This window comes from Ailuropoda melanoleuca, chromosome 9 (assembly GCF_002007445.2).
Source record: "Ailuropoda melanoleuca isolate Jingjing chromosome 9, ASM200744v2, whole genome shotgun sequence".
NCBI classification, from domain to species: Eukaryota; Metazoa; Chordata; class Mammalia; order Carnivora; family Ursidae; genus Ailuropoda; species Ailuropoda melanoleuca.
This window is the reverse complement of record NC_048226.1, coordinates 1,550,664-1,570,016: the sequence shown is the minus strand read 5'-3', so window position 1 is coordinate 1,570,016 and position 19,353 is coordinate 1,550,664. Positions and strand designations below refer to the sequence as shown.

At 55.1% G+C, this 19,353-nt stretch overlaps 1 protein-coding gene across 10 annotated transcripts in view; it reads right to left on the bottom strand.

The window, feature by feature from the left end:
- The window catches only part of ARNT2 (aryl hydrocarbon receptor nuclear translocator 2), a 210,038-nt gene that overhangs the window by 121,464 nt on the left and 69,221 nt on the right, over window positions 1–19,353 (bottom strand). For 7 of the 10 annotated variants that reach the window (XR_004627635.1, XM_019799513.2, XM_034667791.1 and 4 more), the window contains exons 2-3: window positions 6,585–6,699; window positions 657–704 (exon numbers count right to left, since the gene is read on the bottom strand). Coding sequence is in view for 9 of the 10 variants with exons in the window: in XM_034667791.1 (XP_034523682.1) it covers window positions 657–704; window positions 6,585–6,699 (163 nt within the window). In the remaining variant the exon portion in view is untranslated. Of the gene's footprint in view, window positions 1–656; window positions 705–6,584; window positions 6,700–7,351; window positions 7,376–14,021; window positions 14,175–15,629; window positions 15,768–19,353 lie in introns of those variants that run through there. The other 3 variants (XM_019799512.2, XM_002919083.4, XM_034667790.1) reach the window with 3 other exon arrangements.

Here is a 19,353-nt window from a genome sequence, read left to right as displayed (position 1 = left end):
GCTTCACTTCAACAGAACAAAACTATGAAGAAAAAAAAAAAAAGGAAAAGAAAAAAGAAAGAGAGAAAGAGGAACGGGCCGAGGGGCTGTGCCTGTCTTACTATACATGATGCACTGACTGCCACCAGCCCCCACGGTCCCCTGTCGTTTCTGGGGCACGGTCTGCACTGAGGTCAGCCCTCCGAGTCTTGTTCCCATGCCGTCACGTGGCCGGTGAAGACACGGCTCTGAGGACCTCACAGTGCAGTCTTAGGGCCCGCATCCAGGATGGGGTCACCCCGGTTCCTCACGTGTCCCCTTATTGCCTGTGGTAGGAAAAGAGGCCATATCCTGATTGTTTTCTCTAAACTTGAGCTCTAGTCTGTCTTTTCAAAAGGAGTCTGTAAAATCTGGTGGTCACTGTTGCCTTTAAAGGGCCAACAGAGCTAAGACCTCATTAGTTAACTTTCGAGGCCAGGAATCCTCCCTCGGTGATGTCGGCCGGGGGCTGCCTGTCCCAGATCAAATGTGGGTACAGGACGAGGGACAAGCTAGGGCTCAGATGACAGACAACGGCTTTCTCAGTGACAGAAGACACTGAAATCCCCGCGTCTCCCTCCTACGGTGATGGCTGGCTGTTGGCTTCTTGAAACCCAAGGAATGTAAAGTAAACTCACCTTGAAAATTTGCTGGGCCCTTCCCCATCTTCGTCATCAAAGTCCATCCTGAAAGCCAAGAGCACGAGGGGAGTCAGCACAACAGAACACCTCACAGGTGACCCGAGCTGCTGGCAGCACCCGGGGGCCCTGTCCAGTCCCAGTCCCAACCCTCAGGAAACACCCCCTCACGCAGTCCGCAAACAGCTTGGGGACGAGAAGGGGTAGAGGGAAGGCCTCCGTATGAGCGCCCTTTGTTGCATGGTTGGGAACCAGCCCGTGCCCTCGGGGCCCCGCACAGGCCGCTGGCAGCTTGCTCAGGTCATTGTCCCCCGTGTCCCCCAGCAGCTCTGGGGGCTCCTGCCTCCCTCCACCTCGTTTATTCCACAGAGACTGCAGTTGGCATTTTACTTCGTGGCACGTTGTCAGCAGACTCAGAAAGCTCAAGGGGCTCCGAAAACAGGAAGCTTTAAGGGTGATACAGGGGTTAACGGGCTGTTGCTGCTTGAGAATGCGGCCGGTCTGGATGAGTCCAAGTGAAAAGGGCATTTCAGGCCACCGTCCCCTAAAGCCCAAACCCAAACAAATGCATGGGGACTGAGAAACAGTTATCTGGGGCCTGAACGACTCAAAATACTCATCTGCTTGTTGAAACGCACCGAATACTCAGAACCCACTTTCCTGGGCCTCTCAGTATAAACATAAAACTAAAAAGCCTTGACGGGTATTTGTTTAATACCCCGAGCTCTCCTTCTCGAAACACTAATCCCCTCTAAGGTCAATTAACGTTACCCCTGAAGATGCTGGGGTAATTAATTAGTATTAACTGTACCCGAAATCTTCCAAGAACAAAGTGAGAAATAGTGCGGATGTCCTGGCTCTCTTGGACACTCAGGGTGAGGGGGCTGCTTGGGGAAAAGTGCCCCAGAGCCACGGCACAGCCCAGCCCCTTCTTAGCGGGCCCGAGGGGCCAAGCAAGGTGCAGCCCCGTGGAGTCCAAGCAGAAGGGAGCTCACTAAGGAGCCGCTCAGCACGGAAATGGAGGGTGTGTGGCCTCGGAGGGAATGGGATCCCCACCCCCGGCTCTAGGTGGGTAATGGTGACTCGGGGGAGGAACAGGAGGCCTAGGCCACCAGGAATGGCCAGGGTGCAGAGCAGAGCTATGCACACGCGTGCAAACACGCGTACACACACACACACACACACACAGGAGAGGTCCCTAATAAGACAAATGATCTTCTCTGGGCTGCGGTTTGCTAACTGGGGGAACTTAGGGACTGGAATTAGGGCATAGTAGTATTTTCTTCTTTAAAATGGGGTCATTCAGGTCTGTTTGTTTCGGGTTATGTGCAGGGTGGCCAGAGTCTAATCTGGGCATCCGTCCGTTTGGGATGATCTGAGGGGACCCAGCGCCAGTTTGGAATCCCTCATTTCCAGACACGTGGGCCACACTAGCCGCTAGGAACAGAAGAACAAAGGCATTAAAGAAAGAGTAGGAAGGGACAACAGCAAGGGTAACCAAAACACCAACACACCCAGGGCAGGGCCGGCGGGGAGGAAACGCAGTCAGGAAGGGAAAGGTAGGGAAAGACCCGCACGCACCACTACGGAGACACACACGGCCCCCCAGGGCAGGCTGGACCACCAGGCACCGGGCCGCCGCTGCAGACTTGCCTATGCTGTGGGCAAATGGGGGCCAAGGGCATGACCTTCTGAATGGAGCAAAGCCATCGAGATCTGCGTCATCACGAAGCCACCGCCTCACCTTTACCAGGAAGGACAGCTGGGCGAGCCCACCAAACACCTGGTTCCCGAGCTCCCGGCCCGCACAGCCGCGGAGCCACACTGCCACCCAGCGTTCACCGTGGGAAAGCGCGACAGGGCTGGCCACACCGTTAAGATGACTTAACCCCAGGGGCCAACAGACATTTCAGAGTTAGGGAAAAGAAAGTGCATTTTCAAAATTCCTAAGGACGCATGTCAGCATGAAGCGAAACCTTGAGTGAGTGTGAGATGTACGGTTATCTTTTAAAATGCCTGTCAGCACAAGCCGAGAGGAGCGTGATAATCGGGCTCCTGCAAGATGCCACATATTACTCAGCGCCCCGGCCTCCCCTTGCATGATTTTTGGGGTATTTGGGCTGATAAAACATCCCGATTTTCCCAGACTAAGAGCATTCCCAGGATGTAGGACTTCAGTGCTAACACTAGGAAAATCCCAGGGCAACCGGGGCAGTTGGTCACCCTGGTTTTCGTAAAGACAGCTCCGTTCTTTACCCGGAGCCCGACAGCCCAGACAGGCGGGGACGTGAGCCGTCTGGGCTGGTACATGGTCCCAGCTGAGGCCAGGTCAGCTGTGGCTCCGTGCAGGGAGCCGAGGGTGTAAGCAAGGGACAGCCCTGCTCTGGAGTTTCTCGGAGTTGGGGGGAGCTCGGGAACCAGGATTTGTCTACAGGAAATTAGAGACCACGAAACTGTGCGTCCCCATCTGTCACATGTGATCACACGTGTGCAGTGATCAGATTCTGTAATCCGGGACAGCACGATATGGGGGTGAGCCCGGAAGAGACATCAGTCCACTAATGGACGGGTCAGATCCTCGGAGTGTCACCTGACCCCACAAGTCTCGCACTCCTGGGGACACAGGCTCCTCAGAGCAGCACGCCCCAGGACGCTGCCTTTGGGCGTCTGTCACCGCTGCTGAGCCCCTACTTTAAATGGGACTGCAATAGCTAGGCTTATTTCTTCTGCTCTAAAACTCTTAAGTAAATCATCCTTTGTTTTATGTCTTTTATGTGCCTCTGTTATACTGAAGCATCTGGATAATAAAAGAGAGAAATCCAAATATGACTTTGAAGTCCTACTGTATTCACTTTATGGAATTCGGTACAACGTGGATGATGGAAGAGTCTTCAGAGGACGGGCTGAAAATGTTCTGCCTCACTTTCCTGTCAATGAGCAAGAATTCTTAGCTCAATACAACACCAGGAAAGCACCTCCGAGCTTGTGATGAGTTACGAGTGCGTGATGTGAGTCCCCAGGACAGTGACTGTGTAGCAATCACGCGTTATCAAAGGTGATTCATCAGACGGGATTCACTCACGCTCTCAGGAGAAGGGAGGAAAGGCCATGCCAATAGGGCAGGCCCACAGCGGCAGCGCAGAAGGGCCCCGGGCCAGCCCGAGGCTCCTGCTAACAGGACGGCAAGTCACAGGTGCGGGAACGGCCGTCCTCCGGAGCCTGGGCCAGCCACGGAGGCCACAGCGGTACCACACACAAGCATCTGGCTTTGGGGGCAGAGCCCGACCCATCCCTGCCACTGTCCCCGCACTGAGATTGGGGAGGTCTCGCCAGACGGGAACAAGGTGACTCGCTTCAACTCATCTTTCCCATACATGTGGAATCACTTTTCAAAGAATCTGAAACTCCTGAACCTTCACCTCGTGTCCCGGCGGCCAGCGGGGTGCTCAGCTTGCTGACAGCTCCTGGGAAGGCTGTCGGGGAAGGGGAAGCACATTCAAGCCCCAGGCATCCACAGGGAGGGGCCAGGCCGGCGGCCAGTGGATCCCGCACCTGCCAGGGACCAGCTCTGCGGGGTCTGAAGCACCGGGAGGGATGGGTGGCTAGCCCCAGAAACCAGGGGAGGAAGGAGATCCTCGCCTCTTGCCCCTCCCCCTCCCCCACCACCTGAGGCCCTCTCTCTTCTCCCTCCTTCCCTCCGTCTCTCCAGCACCCCACACGCTCTCGGGGAGGAGACCAGGCATTTAGCTACATGTTGAGGCTGTGGTCAGGCGTTACCAGGAGTAGACCAGCAGTGTAAGCTATCAACTGCAAGAATTATTCTGGAAACAGCCCTGTGCAAATGCCCGTTTTCTTGCTTAGACACAGAAGATAAGCCCCTAAGTCACTGGGGTTTAGCAGAAGGAACCACAGCTCATGTGCTCCCTCCCTGTGACAGGGAAAAGGAGGCAGGCATGTTCCCCTGAATGAGGACAGTGGGGGACAGGTCTCCCGTCTGTCTTAAAGGGCCCACGTCATGTCTACACTGTTAGCCAGTGTGTTGGCAGCTGCTGTCCCTCCCCTTGAATCTCTCATGTCTTTTCTTGATGTTGGACTTCCTTGGCTGGAGGTGTTATGACCTCCAGGCTCTGTCTCAGCCCGCTCTGGGTCCCCTTCCACCTCCAATGCATGGTGTGTGTGTGTGTGTGTGTGTGTGTGTGAGATCTGGTAGGGAAGGGACAGCTGGGGACAACGTCTTCAGAAAAGAGCCTGATCCATGGTCCAATCATCAGCCAGGGCAGCCAGTGGAAGTCAGGGTCTGGACGTGGGCTAGGGCCAGCTTCGGCCCCTGCAGCCCAGCCCTGAGCACAGACCCCCCAACACCGTGCGGAGGGGTGGCAGGAACTCCTGGCGGGGGCTCAGAACCGGCCCCCAGCACAGAGGGGCTGCTCGCCCTGCAGAGAGGGGTTGGCCTGGGCATCTCTGCCCGTTCCTGACCCTGACCCTCCACCTCCCTGTGCCAGCCTCTCTGGAAACAGGAATGGGCCAGCCACAGGGCTCTGCTTCCAGGGAACGGAAGTGAGCGAGCACACACATTTAAAATAATTCTCAGACACCTGGAATGTGTGCAAAGAAGTCAGCAAGTTGACGTGTTGACAGGACCTGTGTCCCCGGAGCAGCACAGATGCTCCCAGCTTGGTGCCGTTGGCTGAAAGAGCTGGTTCAAATGGGGCAGCAGGTGGGCAGTGAGACCCTCGACTTGGAGGGTCTGTGGAGCTGTGCCCCAGGTGCCGACTCTGCAAACCACGGGCCTGCCCTCAGCACCGCAGCATCGGCACCCCGGGAGCAAGTCCTGAGTCAAGGGAAAGCTGGTGCGGCCACTGAGCTCGGCGTCTCAGCCCTTCCCACCCTCTCTGTATGAACCGAAAGCTGAGCCCCTCCTTTAAAGACCGTGTGGCACACACAGCAGTGTCTCACACAGGCTAGACTTGCGGCACTGAACACACAGTCCATCCTGGCCGCACTCCACTCCGGGCATCCTGCGCACCTGTTCCCCCCCCACACATCGCCCCTTCCAGAGCCACACTGGTAGAGCGACTGCAGGTCTAGAACACAGCCGGCCGGCACCGGGGCCCGCCCTGCAGGCCTGGGCCTGGGGGCACTGCGTCCCCTGCTCCTGGGGAGCCCTGGGCTGTCAGAAATGGCACTATGGGGATAGGCTGATTCTACTCCGTGAGTATCAGCTGTTTCACTGACAATCACATGGATTCGATGTGGAGAGGGGCTGGAGGACAGCAGAGTGTGACAATGTCAGTCTCACTGTCCCTGCAGGGATTTTCGTTGGCTGGCTGGTGTTTCTGAGATCTCCGTCTGGAACTACAGGACCCACACTCTTGAGTAGATGCGGTCGGGCCCATCAGCCCGAGGGCGATGTCTCTGGGGCCCCCGCACAGGCGCGTACCCCCAGCAAGGCAGCACAGGAGGCACACGCCTGGCCTTGAGTTGCGGGGCTGGAGGAGCCAACGTTACGAAAGTTCTAGCATACCATCCCGCAGAGACCGGCTACCCAGGATACCCGAGCAGCGGGGGCACGCTCGCTGCCCACAGGGGCTGGGGCTCAGGCCTGTAGCGCTGCCCTCTGCTGGTGTGCTCACCGGGGGTACTGGTGAGCTCCCCCTCCCAGAGATGGCCTGAGCAAGGCCCAGCAGGACCACAGAGCCCCTCCCCACCACGAGCACAAGCAAACAGAAGGCCCCAGCTGGGTGCTGGGGCGGACACTTAGAGGCAAATCACATGCATACTTAGGGATCTTGCAAAATCTAAACAGCAGGCAAACTGCTGAGCTTTTATTCTCCAGGAGGGGGAGAGACAATATTTCCCTAACAGGTCAACAAGACGGTTGCGCAACATGTATGAAGCCCAATTCCTGGAAACGCTGAGTTTGCTTACCCAGAACGCCGCTTTCCTCCACGGGCGGGCATGGCCCCGGCCATCCTCACCTGTCCGGTAGCCGCCATGGGGGCCACGGGCAACGTCACCGATCCAGGGATGTCTGAAGCCATTTCTGGAATGCAGGAAAGAAGAGAGCTTTTATCAATGCCAGGGAAGTCCAGAAATAAGCACGAAAGTTGTCCAGCAGTCCCAAAAGCAGCAGCTGGAAGGAGAGCCCGAGGCCCCAGGGCTGCTCAGCCCACCTCCATGGTGTGACTCAGGAGAGCCCTTTCCCCAGCTGGGCTCCGCCTTTCTCCTTGGGAATGGGACCCCTATCCCAGGTAGTACCCCATGCTTAGTTTCAGCGGTTGAAAAGAGCACGGATTTGCCACTTTAATAACGACTCCGGGCCACCTGGAGGCAGGTGAGACTTCCACGGATCCAGGCGGCGTGGCCAGAACCTGAGCAACCACTGGTCATCCAGACGGAGTGAACCTGCAGGGGTCAGGTGTCTGTCCCCTGTGGCTGGGCCCCCGATGCTCTGCCCCCACCCTGGGCCCTTGTCTCAGGTGGGAATGCTGTTCCCCATCCTGAATTTGACTCAGAACCCTGACTACACCGTTCGTGACGACGGTGAGCATCAGCGCGGGCTGCACGATGGCCCGCCCGCGGTGCCCGGCTCGCCACAGCCTCCCCGGGGTACGCGTGAATTCCAGGAATAGCAGGTGTGGTGCTGGAGGACGGCGCCCTCCCTGCGCACTGCTCTCCTAGGCACTATTTCTTACGGGAGACGCTTCTGCCAGCTCGTTCAGGCGATGTCAAGTATTCCCAATTTCAGAGAAACCACAGTTCAAGAGTTTCTCCTTCTTACTTTGTGGAGGGTTCCTCAACTCGGGCACCCTTCCCTCGGAATATTAAATAGCAAAATAAATATTCAAGTGTCTCTCTGACTCTGCTTCCTGTTCTTGGGGGGACTCTCACAGCGCCTGCCTGCCCCAGCTCAGCTCTCACCCAGCCCAGAAGGGAAGCAACGGTCTAGAAAACCATATTTCAAGAAGACGGGTCAGGACAAATACGGGAATCTGGGCCCTTGTCAGGGGTACGGGCGGTGCTCACATGGGGCTGGTCTCTGCCCTCTGCCTCCTTCCGAAAACCAGGGAGGCACCGGGCAGCTGCCCCACATTACATCCAAAGACACTGTGTTTAATAAACACATTCTAAGATCAACTCAAACTAGCCCACTAAAAACTTCGGAAGGAGAATTTTCTAATACTAACACACAACATCTTAATTTAGCCACTCTACTCTGTCCACACAAATCGGAGAGCTGCTACAGTTGTTGGGTTTTTAACCTAATGCATACAACTGGAAAGTACTCCAGGAAGAAAATCCCTTTCTTAAAGTAATCCTCTCCCCTTTCAACAATTGCTACCCTGGATGGGGGGCATCTAGACCGTATTAGCAGGGGGGACCCTGTAGTCTCGCCATCTGCTGCTGCTGCTAAGAAATCTGTATTTTTTCTGAAATGGAAACTGAAACAGATAAGTCCCTTAAGGCCCCCAAACGGAGGGCAGAGTGGCCGCCAGCACAAACATGGGTGAAAACAAAAGTCTCCACTTCCCCAAATAAGCCACAGAGAACATCAGTCCCTTGAGATACCCCGAGAAAAAGGATCCCACAGTTAAGCAAGTTAGGAAAAGTCACACATTTATTCCCTCTTTGGAGATTCCAATGTCCTTTAAAAACGCACTGAGAAGTCCTGTATCAGGAAGTTTGTTTAACTTTGATTAGACTGGCATATCATAAAAGGGGGGGAAGGTAGAGGGACGATGTGTAGTTTAGACAAAATGATAGTCATCCAGTTTTATTTGGGAAAAACAAAAATTTTGATTGTTTTTGAAATACAAGTTACAGAAAGTAAAGCTCCATGAAACCCGGGTATGGGATGAGGGCTCAGTAGCACCCGCCATCCAGTCCTAACCCCTGGACGGACAAGGGAAGCTAGGAAGAGACTGGGTGGTTTGCACAGCTGCCCACACTTGGCCAGGGCGGGGCAGGCCCAGTCTCCCCGGCACGTCAGCATCCTATCTGCTCCCCTGGACGCTCCGCGCCGGTCGGCCTCCGCCGCCCAGCAAAGGGCTGGCTGTGTGAGGGCAGGCCCACAACCAGCCTGCCTCCAAGGACCCCACAGAGCACATCCCAGAGCCCTCCACACCTGTGCAGGACAGCAAGGCAAGCTGACAGGTGGACACCAGCCGTCTCTACCACGGGGACACGGTGCCCTTCATGGAGGTGACGTGGCAGGTGGGTGTGCTGGGACAGCCCGAGTCTTCACGGGCAACGTGCACCTGTCGTAAAGCCAGAGCGCTTCGGCCTGGGGGGCGGTGGGGGGAGCCGATGAGCTCTACACGCAAGTGCATCGCTTCACAGTGTGAAGATGAGAGGCTCCCACCCGCCCATCAGCAACATGAAGGCGGCGGTGGCCCCCCACCTGCACGCCAGCACCAGGCATTCAGGAAGGTTCTCTCCTCCCCAGATTCAGCGTTCTTCCTCACCTGTGTGTACAACCTCCTTTTGGAATAAAGACAGTAGGGCTTTGCCGTATGTGCCGAAAATATTTTACAATATTTTTTTCTAGCCTGTCACTTGCTTTTTAGGTTGAGAGATTTTTTTTAATACTAGAGAAAGCTTTAAGAGGTACAGTTTGAGGAAGATGTGTTGGTCAGCTCCGGCCACTGAAACAAATACCTCAGACCGGGCGCTTGAGACAACAGACGTCTGTTTTCTCACAGTTTGGGGACTGGGAAGTCCAAGATCAAGGTGCCAGCCGATTCAGTTCCCGGCGGCAACCCCTTCCCTGGTTTATGGACAGCCACCTCCTCTTCGTGGCCTTTTGTGGCCTCCTCTCAAAAGGCCACCAAGCCTAGGGCCTTACTTCTCCTTAATTACCACCTAAAAGCTCTATCCCCAAATTTAGTGACACTGGGGTTCAGGGCGTCAACATGGGAATTTTGGGAGATAATTCAGTCCCCAGCAGAAGAAAATGTCAATTGTCCCAACCTCGGTTCATTCAGGAGTCCTTCTTCCACCCGTAAGTGCTGTGATGCGCCCTCTATCCTACCTTGTATCTGACCACAGAACATGGGCTGCCTCCAGCACATGCATTCTCTGCCAATTACCTAGCTGTCTGTGCTTGCGTTTGCTGCGCCGTAGGTACCTGGTGATGGACCTCCTCCCACTGCTCTCACCGCCCACAATTACCTTCATCCTTCTTTCTGTCTTATTCTTCCATTTAAATTTTCCATTTAAATTCCAGAATATTGGGGTGTCTGGGTGGCTCAGTCAGTTAAGCTTCTAACTCTTGGTTTTGGCTCGGGTCATGATCTCAGGGTCATGAAATTGAACCCCAGCCCCACATCCAGCTTTGTGCTCGGGGCTCAGCTCAGAGTTGGCTTGAGATTCTTTCCCCCCTCCCTCTCCCTGCCCCTTGCTCCCCCCCACCACAGCAGGGAAGGAGCTGTTGCCCTCCCCACCCTCGCTGTTCTGCATGTTGCCCTTTCAAAATGTGCATTCCTGGTTGAAGAGTTTCTAGGGCCATCATCCTGTGTCCTACCATTCCACCAAATTCTTTTATTTGTTCTAATCATTTCTTATTAATTCTTGTGAACTTTCTAAGTTCACAAAGCCTGTGGACTCCAAATAAGGATACTATGTTCTCATTTCCAACAGTGAAATATTTCTTTTTCATGTCTTATTACATAAGCCAGAACTTCAGAACAATGTTCAGTAATAATGGCCTAAACTTGGGTAACACAAGCCAATGGACTTTGCCATCAAACATGCCTGATGTCAAATCACAGCTCAACACTTCCCAGCTATGAGAGTGACCAGGCCACCCCTGGTCAAAGCCTCATGATAATCTACTTTGAAGGGTCATTTTAAAAATTAAGAATAGCGCATGTGAAGAGCCTAACACAGTACCTGGGGAAAAAATGCCACCCAACAAACAATGATGAAAATGACCATAATTATGGTGCTGGTGAGCAACCTTGCCTGGTCCTTGAATTTACCTGGAATAACCAGCTTGCTTAAGACAGATATGCTTGGTTAAGATAAGGCAATCTGCTCCTATCCCTATTTTTTTAAGGTTTATTTCAGGAATAGATGTCTCATTTTATCAAATGCCATTTTGGTCACTAAAATAGTGTGTTAGATACCAGTAAGCCAAATGGGAGTTGTAATCAGTGAGACTAAAATTCACTTTAAAGATTAAATTTCAGTGTCTTTTAGGAGCCCCCCTTAGTGCATTCAAATAAAAAACACTACAGAAACGTGTTTCTCTCCTCTGTAACTCACGCCCAAACCCACCCATGGGATCAGTCATCAGCCTTCCTTGGAAAAGTGAATACTTTCTCCCCAAATCTGGCAACTTTTCTATAAGACTTGAACAGAAGCGAGCGTAACTCCTGGGATGTCCACCCAGGAAAGGTGGGTGGAAGAAGGTCTCTCACCAGGTCAGAGGTGAAGGTCTCCAAGGCAGGGCTTGAAGGAGCTCTGTCAGCATGCTGTAGATTTGCTCCGGGGCTTCTGAATTTCACCCCAAAATGAAGAAAAGTGGAACCTGAGCACTGCACTGGGCAGAGGGGAAACCATCTCGGACGCCCCCCGCCCTACCCTGCCCCTGCAGGGTGCGCACGAGCTCTGCCTTTCTGATGGTGGAGTTGGCAGCATGGACCCTGAGACCCGAGAGCGTGCGGGGGTGGTGTGTGCACTGGCGACCTGCACAGGAAAAGACCGGAAGACAAACACAAGGACACCAACGTGTAACACTTGGCTACTTCTGTGGTGGGAATCATAGGTGGGTTTTATGCTCTCCTAAAAACGCTTTTCGTTTTTGCACATAGGTTTTTTTTTTTTTTGCAATGAACATGTGTTACTTTAATGGGAGTCTAATGACGTGTTAATTTAATGACCGCAAGTAGAATAATAAACATCTTTAGAGGGTTTCAAGTGGAAAACACGGTGAAAAGCACATACAGCTGGAGAGCTAGAAGCAACGAATCAACGAGACAAAGAAAGGGGAATCCCTTTTCAATAACAGGACTGTCCAACAATAGAATGGATGGGCTAGAATAGAATGGGATAAAAGTTTGATATGCAAATAATTAAAATATTTTTGCATAAAAATGGTAAGGTTTATGTCTGAGTTTTCACGTGTGCTTTGCATCCCCCCTACAAGACAGGTATAAAGTCAGCCCATTTTACAGATGGGGGGGGTGGGCAGAGAAAGGCGGGTGCCGTGTCCCAGCCACACGGCCGGTCAGGGGCCATGCAGGCTCTCATGTGCTTGGCCAGCCACTGTAGGGCCGTCACCCCTCGAGGGGGGCTCAGGGAGGCTGGGCAAGCAGCCAGCCCTCCGCCGGGCAACAAGGGACGTCCTCGGGCCCAGACAGGAAGTTGCGTGGCTTGCGGGAAACCTTCATGTTCGGGGTCACTCCATCTAGTCATAGGGTTGCAGGCAAGCGACTTATCTGCCCTAGCTGCAGATTCCCATCCGTGACGTAAGGAATTCTCCCACATCTCGCCCTGCTGTTTGGAGGATTAAGGAAGGTCACTGAGCTGAGATGCCCAGCAAAGTAATTTCTACTCTGCCCTTTTATTTTCCCGCAAGAGAGGAACGTTTTTTAAAGCAGACATAGTGCGTGTGTGTGTGTGTTTAGGTGACCCCTGAGCACGTAACTGTCTGTGCCTCAGTCTACAAGCTACAAAACAGGCACCATAATGGGAAGGACCTCATGAAGTCGTTCACAAGACGAAAGAAGTTCGTAGAGCCCCCGGAACGACGCGCGGCATGAAGTATAAGCTCATTTAAACGCGTCCAAAGTCAACACACACACACAGAGATGCCCACGAAACCTGCCGTCATCCTCCTAATGTAAGGAATTCAGTTACTTCTGGGATGTCAGTTTTACGTGTGGGCCACCAAAGGGGGCACGGCACTATAAGAGGCCTCCCGAATTGCTCAGCGCCCCCCGACCACACGGTCACCGAGTGAGGCTGTCACAAAGGGCCGTGAAGAGGGGGAGTGCAGACGGGGCTCTGCTCCTGGCAGACCTCGCACCACGGCCCTGCACAACACAGGGCCTTTAAACCACCGGCGGCCCAAGCATCACTGCAGGGAGGGAGGGGTGGGCAGACAGGCCCTGAGCCTGCCGCCCCGACCTCCCCGACCTCCGCCCTGCCCGGGCCCCCACAGAGCTTCACACAGAGGCACACGTTGGAGTCCCGAGCCTGACGTGCACACAGCCCACTGAGAGCCTCTGCGAGCAGGTGCATGTGGATAGAGCCCCATGTGCCTGCAAGAGGGCCGGGGCCGGCCCATGGGGCTCGGGTGTCCTGTACCCCAGTTCCCTGGAGCAACCCCAGCAGATCCCAGCCAGAAGGGGAGGGAAGGTCACAGTCCTCCCCCTGACCTTCCCATGCCCTTGAGGGCTGACCATATGGAGAAAAGAAGGTTGTCCAGGGCAACACAGACTCATGAGCGCATTCTACTGACAGATCATCACGCAGCAACATTTAAATCGAGGTTAAAAACAGACGAGAGATTTTCAACCGTACAAATGAGAGTTGGTCGCGTGGCAAAGTCACCTGCTCCCCTTGTGCCTCACCCGGAGGCCTCCTGGCCTCCCCTGCAGCCCCACACAGTCCGACCTCTGTCCCGGTCACCCCCCTGGAGAGCTGCCCATCACAGGGTCCCTTCCCTGCCCGACCCCCTCTGGGGGTGACGTCTCCTCCCCACCAACCCCTCTCCTGGGCTTGCAGGGGCCACATCGTCCCCTCCCACTCACAGGCCCCACCTTCTCCTCACCGTCTCTGCCTCCTATGGGGCCCCTCCACTTCTCCCCATCTCTCTTCTCCCCAGGGCATCTCATTCAGGAGTGTGGCCATGATCCCACACGCAGCCGTCAGATCCTGCTGTTACCCCCTAAAGGTTTCTCCCTCTCTGGGTTCTGCTGCTGGCCTGCCTCCGGGCCTCCTCCCTTGGTCTCCCTGCATCTACTGTCCCCATCCATCCTCACAGAGACCAGATCTGCAAAGGCTAGCCCTTGCTTCTATCCCCCAGTGGCTTCTCTTTGCTCTTGGCACACATGTGGAGCTCCCTGCCATGATCAGCCCGTTCCCATGTGGTCAGGCTGCTGTCCACCCCTCCAGCACACCTCCTAAGCTCCAGCCCCACTGCTCTGTCAGCTTCTTGAACACTCCACGTTCCCTTCCACCTCGGGGCCTTTGCACATGCTACGTCCCAGGGGAAAGAAAGCTCTCCTCCCTTCTCCACAGAGCTAACTCCTAACAGTCGGTCAGTTCAGCTCCAACATTACTTTCCCAGAGAAGCCTGTCCCCGGCCAGTCCCTTCCCCACTCAGTCGAGGTCTGGTCCCCTGTCATTCACTCTTACCGTCCCTGCACGTCTCCTGAGAAGCAAGGAAGGTCACAGCCGTCCAGGTGAAGGATGGCAGGGCCTGAGCGACGGAATCGCAAAGAGGGCATTCAGGAGAAAAGAGATGATGTCAATGCCTCAAAATACTCCGTGTGTCACCGTCAGCGCCCAGAAAGGGAAGATTCTAAAAAGCCTGGATCACCTGATCCTCCCACACGGAGACTGGATGGGGCAAAAAATTTCGGAGGAGGAAGAAAACTGTGGTTGGGTGACGGTTGCGTATTTACATCCAGCACGCCACACGCCTGGCCGTGGGGACTCTGCGGCCAGGCGCAGGCACGTGTGCAGTCACACCTCCCTCCGTCCAGTGACTTGGAGGGTCGTGCGCCAAGTCGGGGGCTGGTCCTAGCTGGGCTTCCCCACATGTGACTCTTGTTTCTCCCCCACTTCTCCCACTAAGAAATGGGGTTAATCTGGACATTGCTCCCTTTTGCAGAGGCAGCCGTAAGAAAACGGGCCCCTATTCCCATTACCAACAGCATTTACAAAGCTCAGATTTTGGGCCAGGAGCTGTGGTAGAAGCCGGGTAATCAGAGATGAACAGACCCCCTCGTGCCTCCAGGGGACACACAGCTGGGCAGTCTCCTAGTGAGAGCCAGGTGCTAAGCGACTGGACACCACACTGTGGGAGTGACCAGGAGGATCCAAGCAGGCTTCCTGGAGGAGGCCACACCTGTGCCATTTTGGCAATGAAAATGCTCTGGGAGGAAGGAAGCAGGACATAAAAGGTGCCCTTTTCCTAAATGGATTCCTTTGATTGCTGCCAAGTTTCTGGGCAGACCCACCCAGCCCCGCCCTTGGGGGGCATGCCCCCCGGTTCATATCCAGTCCCAGGAGCTTCCTCCAACTCCTACGAGATCTGGGATTATTCCCCCACCTCAAATGCAGCCCTTGCGCACAGACCTCTGCGCAGGGTCCCAGGTCACGACCAACGGCAAATGCACAGACAGGCAGAAATACCTCCGTTCTCAGCAGTCTGACTCCAAACGCAGATGTCCCCCTTCCCCCGGGGAAGCCCTGTTTCCCGTTACACAGGCAAAATGACCGCCTGCCTCACGCCAAGTTGCGGGGAGGTTCCCCTCATTTTCACATCAGTGCAGGCTGAGGGTTTGAGCTTTGCCATAGCACTGAAAACACAGCCGGCTTAGGAAGCAGCACCTGGCTCAAGACCGTCTCACGTTTCAAATGCAGACATATCGTGTAGGGTTCCTCCCATACGACACAGGCGGCGAAATCGTGGGGAAATGGGCACGGGGGAGCATTCCAGACACAAGGAACATGAGGAAGTGAGAGACATTTCATCCCCCACTCTTTCATGGGAATCTCAGTAAGAAAAATACCCCTTGATCTTCACATTGGGGGAAAAAAAATCAATAACATGCAAACTTTCACAAAACAACACCACGCTGTCTTAAGGATAATACCCATAGACGAAAAACCAGCAGGGTCTGTCCGGGGGTGCGGGGTGAGGGGAGGAAGCTAAGCCAAGAAAAACGCTCTCCCCAACAGCCGTCTCTCTTAGAACAATTCTTTCCACAGAAAGCACACCAAATATTACAGCCCTACCTTTTCAGAGGGATTAAACAAAGATCTTTCTTCCTTGTGACCAACACCTTCTTGGGAGAATCTGTTATCCGTGTAGAAGAAATGTCAGGAACCTCTGGGAGGAAATGAGCTGCGTTTGTATTCTGCTCAGAAAATGTCATCACGGATCTGTTTACCTTAACTGTGGACCATGATTCAGCCGTGACAACTGTCTTGCATACTGATCAATTTATTTGCAGCAAAATTTCCAACATTAACTGCTTAGGTTCTGAAAAATCAGAGACTGGAATTTCTTGGGCAACCACAATATACATTTGAAATGTCTAGATTGTTATTAACACATCTCGGGGGGAGATCAGAAAGGATTCCTCCTGACAGGAGAGCAAGGGAGGGTCCCTTCTGCGTCTGGAAGGAAGGCAGGGCGCACGATTCCCCAAGGCCCTCCATGGGGTGGGATTTTTATAGCACGATGTACAGAAAAATCATGAGACTGAGAGCCGGGGGACTGTGACCCCAGGTCCTTGCTACATTTTAGCCAGCCCCGTGTCCTCTGCAGGCGGCCTGGTCCAACAGGCAGGCTGGGTCTCTGCAGCAGGGCGGGAGGCAGCGAATGCGGGAAGAGGCCAGGCCCTGTCTCCACCCGCTGGTGCCACCGGGCATCTGGCAGTGCGCCTGAGCCGCTCCCAGCCGGCCGGCAGGTGTTAGCGTTAGAGAACCAGAACTAGTCTCAAGGCAGCCCCTGAGATGCCCCCCCACCTGCACTAACGAGGCCGCCGAGGCACGGCCCTGCTCCCCAGGCTGACCCAGGCAGGCGCCGTGCCCTCTGGAATGTGGGCGCTGCACCAGCCCCCTAGGGGGTCCACACCCATGTTGCCACTAGAGTCCACGCCCACCCTGCTGCCTTAAGTCGCAGCACCCCTGCCCTGAGGGTGGAAAACATGGACTCGGCAAGAAGACAGGCAAGCAGCAATTCCAGCAGAAAAAGGGTAGGGAGGCTACCATTGAGATCACGACTCTGGAGACAATGACAGCACACTCCACACCCAGCCCGCCCCCTCCGTGAGAGACAACACACCACCCCCACGGGGCAAACCACGATGGGACACCCACCCACCACCGGTCTCAGGCTTGAGTCTAATCCCACAGCCAGAGGCCATCCCAGGAAAGTGTCTCAGCAGCCACGCAGAAGACGGGCCGGAGCACCTGCTGTGAAGGCTCGGGGTCTGTCAGTNGTGCGCCTGAGCCGCTCCCAGCCGGCCGGCAGGTGTTAGCGTTAGAGAACCAGAACTAGTCTCAAGGCAGCCCCTGAGATGCCCCCCCACCTGCACTAACGAGGCCGCCGAGGCACGGCCCTGCTCCCCAGGCTGACCCAGGCAGGCGCCGTGCCCTCTGGAATGTGGGCGCTGCACCAGCCCCCTAGGGGGTCCACACCCATGTTGCCACTAGAGTCCACGCCCACCCTGCTGCCTTAAGTCGCAGCACCCCTGCCCTGAGGGTGGAAAACATGGACNGGGGGGAGATCAGAAAGGATTCCTCCTGACAGGAGAGCAAGGGAGGGTCCCTTCTGCGTCTGGAAGGAAGGCGGGGCGCACGATTCCCCAAGGCCCTCCATGGGGTGGGATTTTTATAGCACGATGTACAGAAAAATCATGAGACTGAGAGCCGGGGGACTGTGACCCCAGGTCCTTGCTACATTTTAGCCAGCCCCGTGTCCTCTGCAGGCGGCCTGGTCCAACAGGCAGGCTGGGTCTCTGCAGCAGGGCGGGAGGCAGCGAATGCGGGAAGAGGCCAGGCCCTGTCTCCACCCGCTGGTGCCACCGGGCATCTGGCAGTGCGCCTGAGCCGCTCCCAGCCGGCCGGCAGGTGTTAGCGTTAGAGAACCAGAACTAGTCTCAAGGCAGCCCCTGAGATGCCCCCCCACCTGCACTAACGAGGCCGCCGAGGCACGGCCCTGCTCCCCAGGCTGACCCAGGCAGGCGCCGTGCCCTCTGGAATGTGGGCGCTGCACCAGCCCCCTAGGGGGTCCACACCCATGTTGCCACTAGAGTCCACGCCCACCCTGCTGCCTTAAGTCCCAGCACCCCTGCCCTGAGGGGTGGAAAACACGGACTCGGCAAGAAGACAGGCAAGCAGCAATTCCAGCAGAAAAAGGGTAGGGAGGCTACCATTGAGATCACGACTCTGGAGACAATGACAGCACACTCCACACCCAGCCCGCCCCCTCCGTGAGAGACAACACACCACCCCCACGGGGCAAACCACGATGGGACACCCACCCACCACCGGTCTCAGGCTTGAGTCTAATCCCACAGCCAGAGGCCATCCCAGGAAAGTGTCTCAGCAGCCACGCAGAAGACGGGCCGGGGCACCTGCTGTGAAGGCTCGGGGTCTGTCAGTGGCCAGGCTGCCCCTAAGAAGGGCTTGCTGGGGGCCGTGGCTGAGACCCCACCGTGACCCACCGGGGCCTGAGTCTTCAGGACCAGAGCACAGCGCAGCAGGGCTGACCGCACAGGAGAAAGGGCAGGGCCTGGGCTGCTGGCAGAGAGTCTGCAGGGGCTCTGACTCGCAGGCTGGAAAGTACTAGAAAGACCATGGGATGGCAAAGAGTTCAAATGCTGCGTGGAGGAGGGCCTGCGGACCAGGCAAAACTGGTTTTCCAAAGGAGTCCTTGAGGAGGAGGGACAACAGGGCCCCGAGCCTGTGACGGACCCTCCCAGGTGAAAGGGAAGAGGGCCGTTTTTGATCCCTGCGGGGGCCTCTGCATGGCAGCCGGGGCTACGGAGAGCGAGGCGCCGGACAGAAACCAAACACACTAAAATATCCGGTGTAGAGAGAAGCTGATGTAGGTTGGAACAGTTGCACAGATAAAATCACTCGGCCATTCACGATCACAACGGCAAGGAGTAATGCTGCGCTCAGGGCACAAAATCTCGCGTGGGAACGGGTCTCTGTCGGGGCCCACCAGAGCTCAGCCCCAGCCACACTACCCCCCAAACCTTCCATTTGGCCCTGGCTTGTACACCAACGCCGGGGCCTTGGAAAGGACGGCCTGCGGAACCCCCCTGCAGGATCGCTCCCGGCACCCCTGCACAGGTGTGCGACCCAGGACCACCGATCGCACGGGTCACTGAGGCATCTGCACCTGCAGTCCCCACCATCAATGCTCCAAATAAGGCGTGCCGCGTGTGCTCACCCTTCAAGCCTGAATACTCACTTCCAACTGTCAGCGTGCATTCTAGACGAACTGACCGGAAGATCCTGTGCACAGGATTTGTCTCCAGTCTCCCAATCAGATGGCTTACAAATTGTCTTGTTGCAGGAGCAAAATGTGTTAGCATCCATGGCCATATGGTAAAAGCTATAAATTTCATGCACAAATCCAATTATTCAAATACTTAAGTGTAAAAGGATATGGAAATAACAAATGTTGAGGGAATGCATTCGCTTGCTACCTGTCACGAAACCATTCTATCCTCCTGGAACCCAGACGTGCAGAGAACCAGAAAGAAAATACAGAGCAGAATAAAAGGGATTACCACAGCATATTGTGAAAAATACCTCCACGGAACTGTCTTGGTGTTCTGGTCTTCGTGATAACAAACAACTATTACCATTTAAGAAATTTCATTTATTTCTGTTTAGGTTGTGTAACTTTCAAGAAATAGTTGTACTTGGAAGTTTTCATGTCTCGTAAGGATGACGCAATAATCAACTTTGTCAGCTTTGCTACCCCAAGAATGCACAC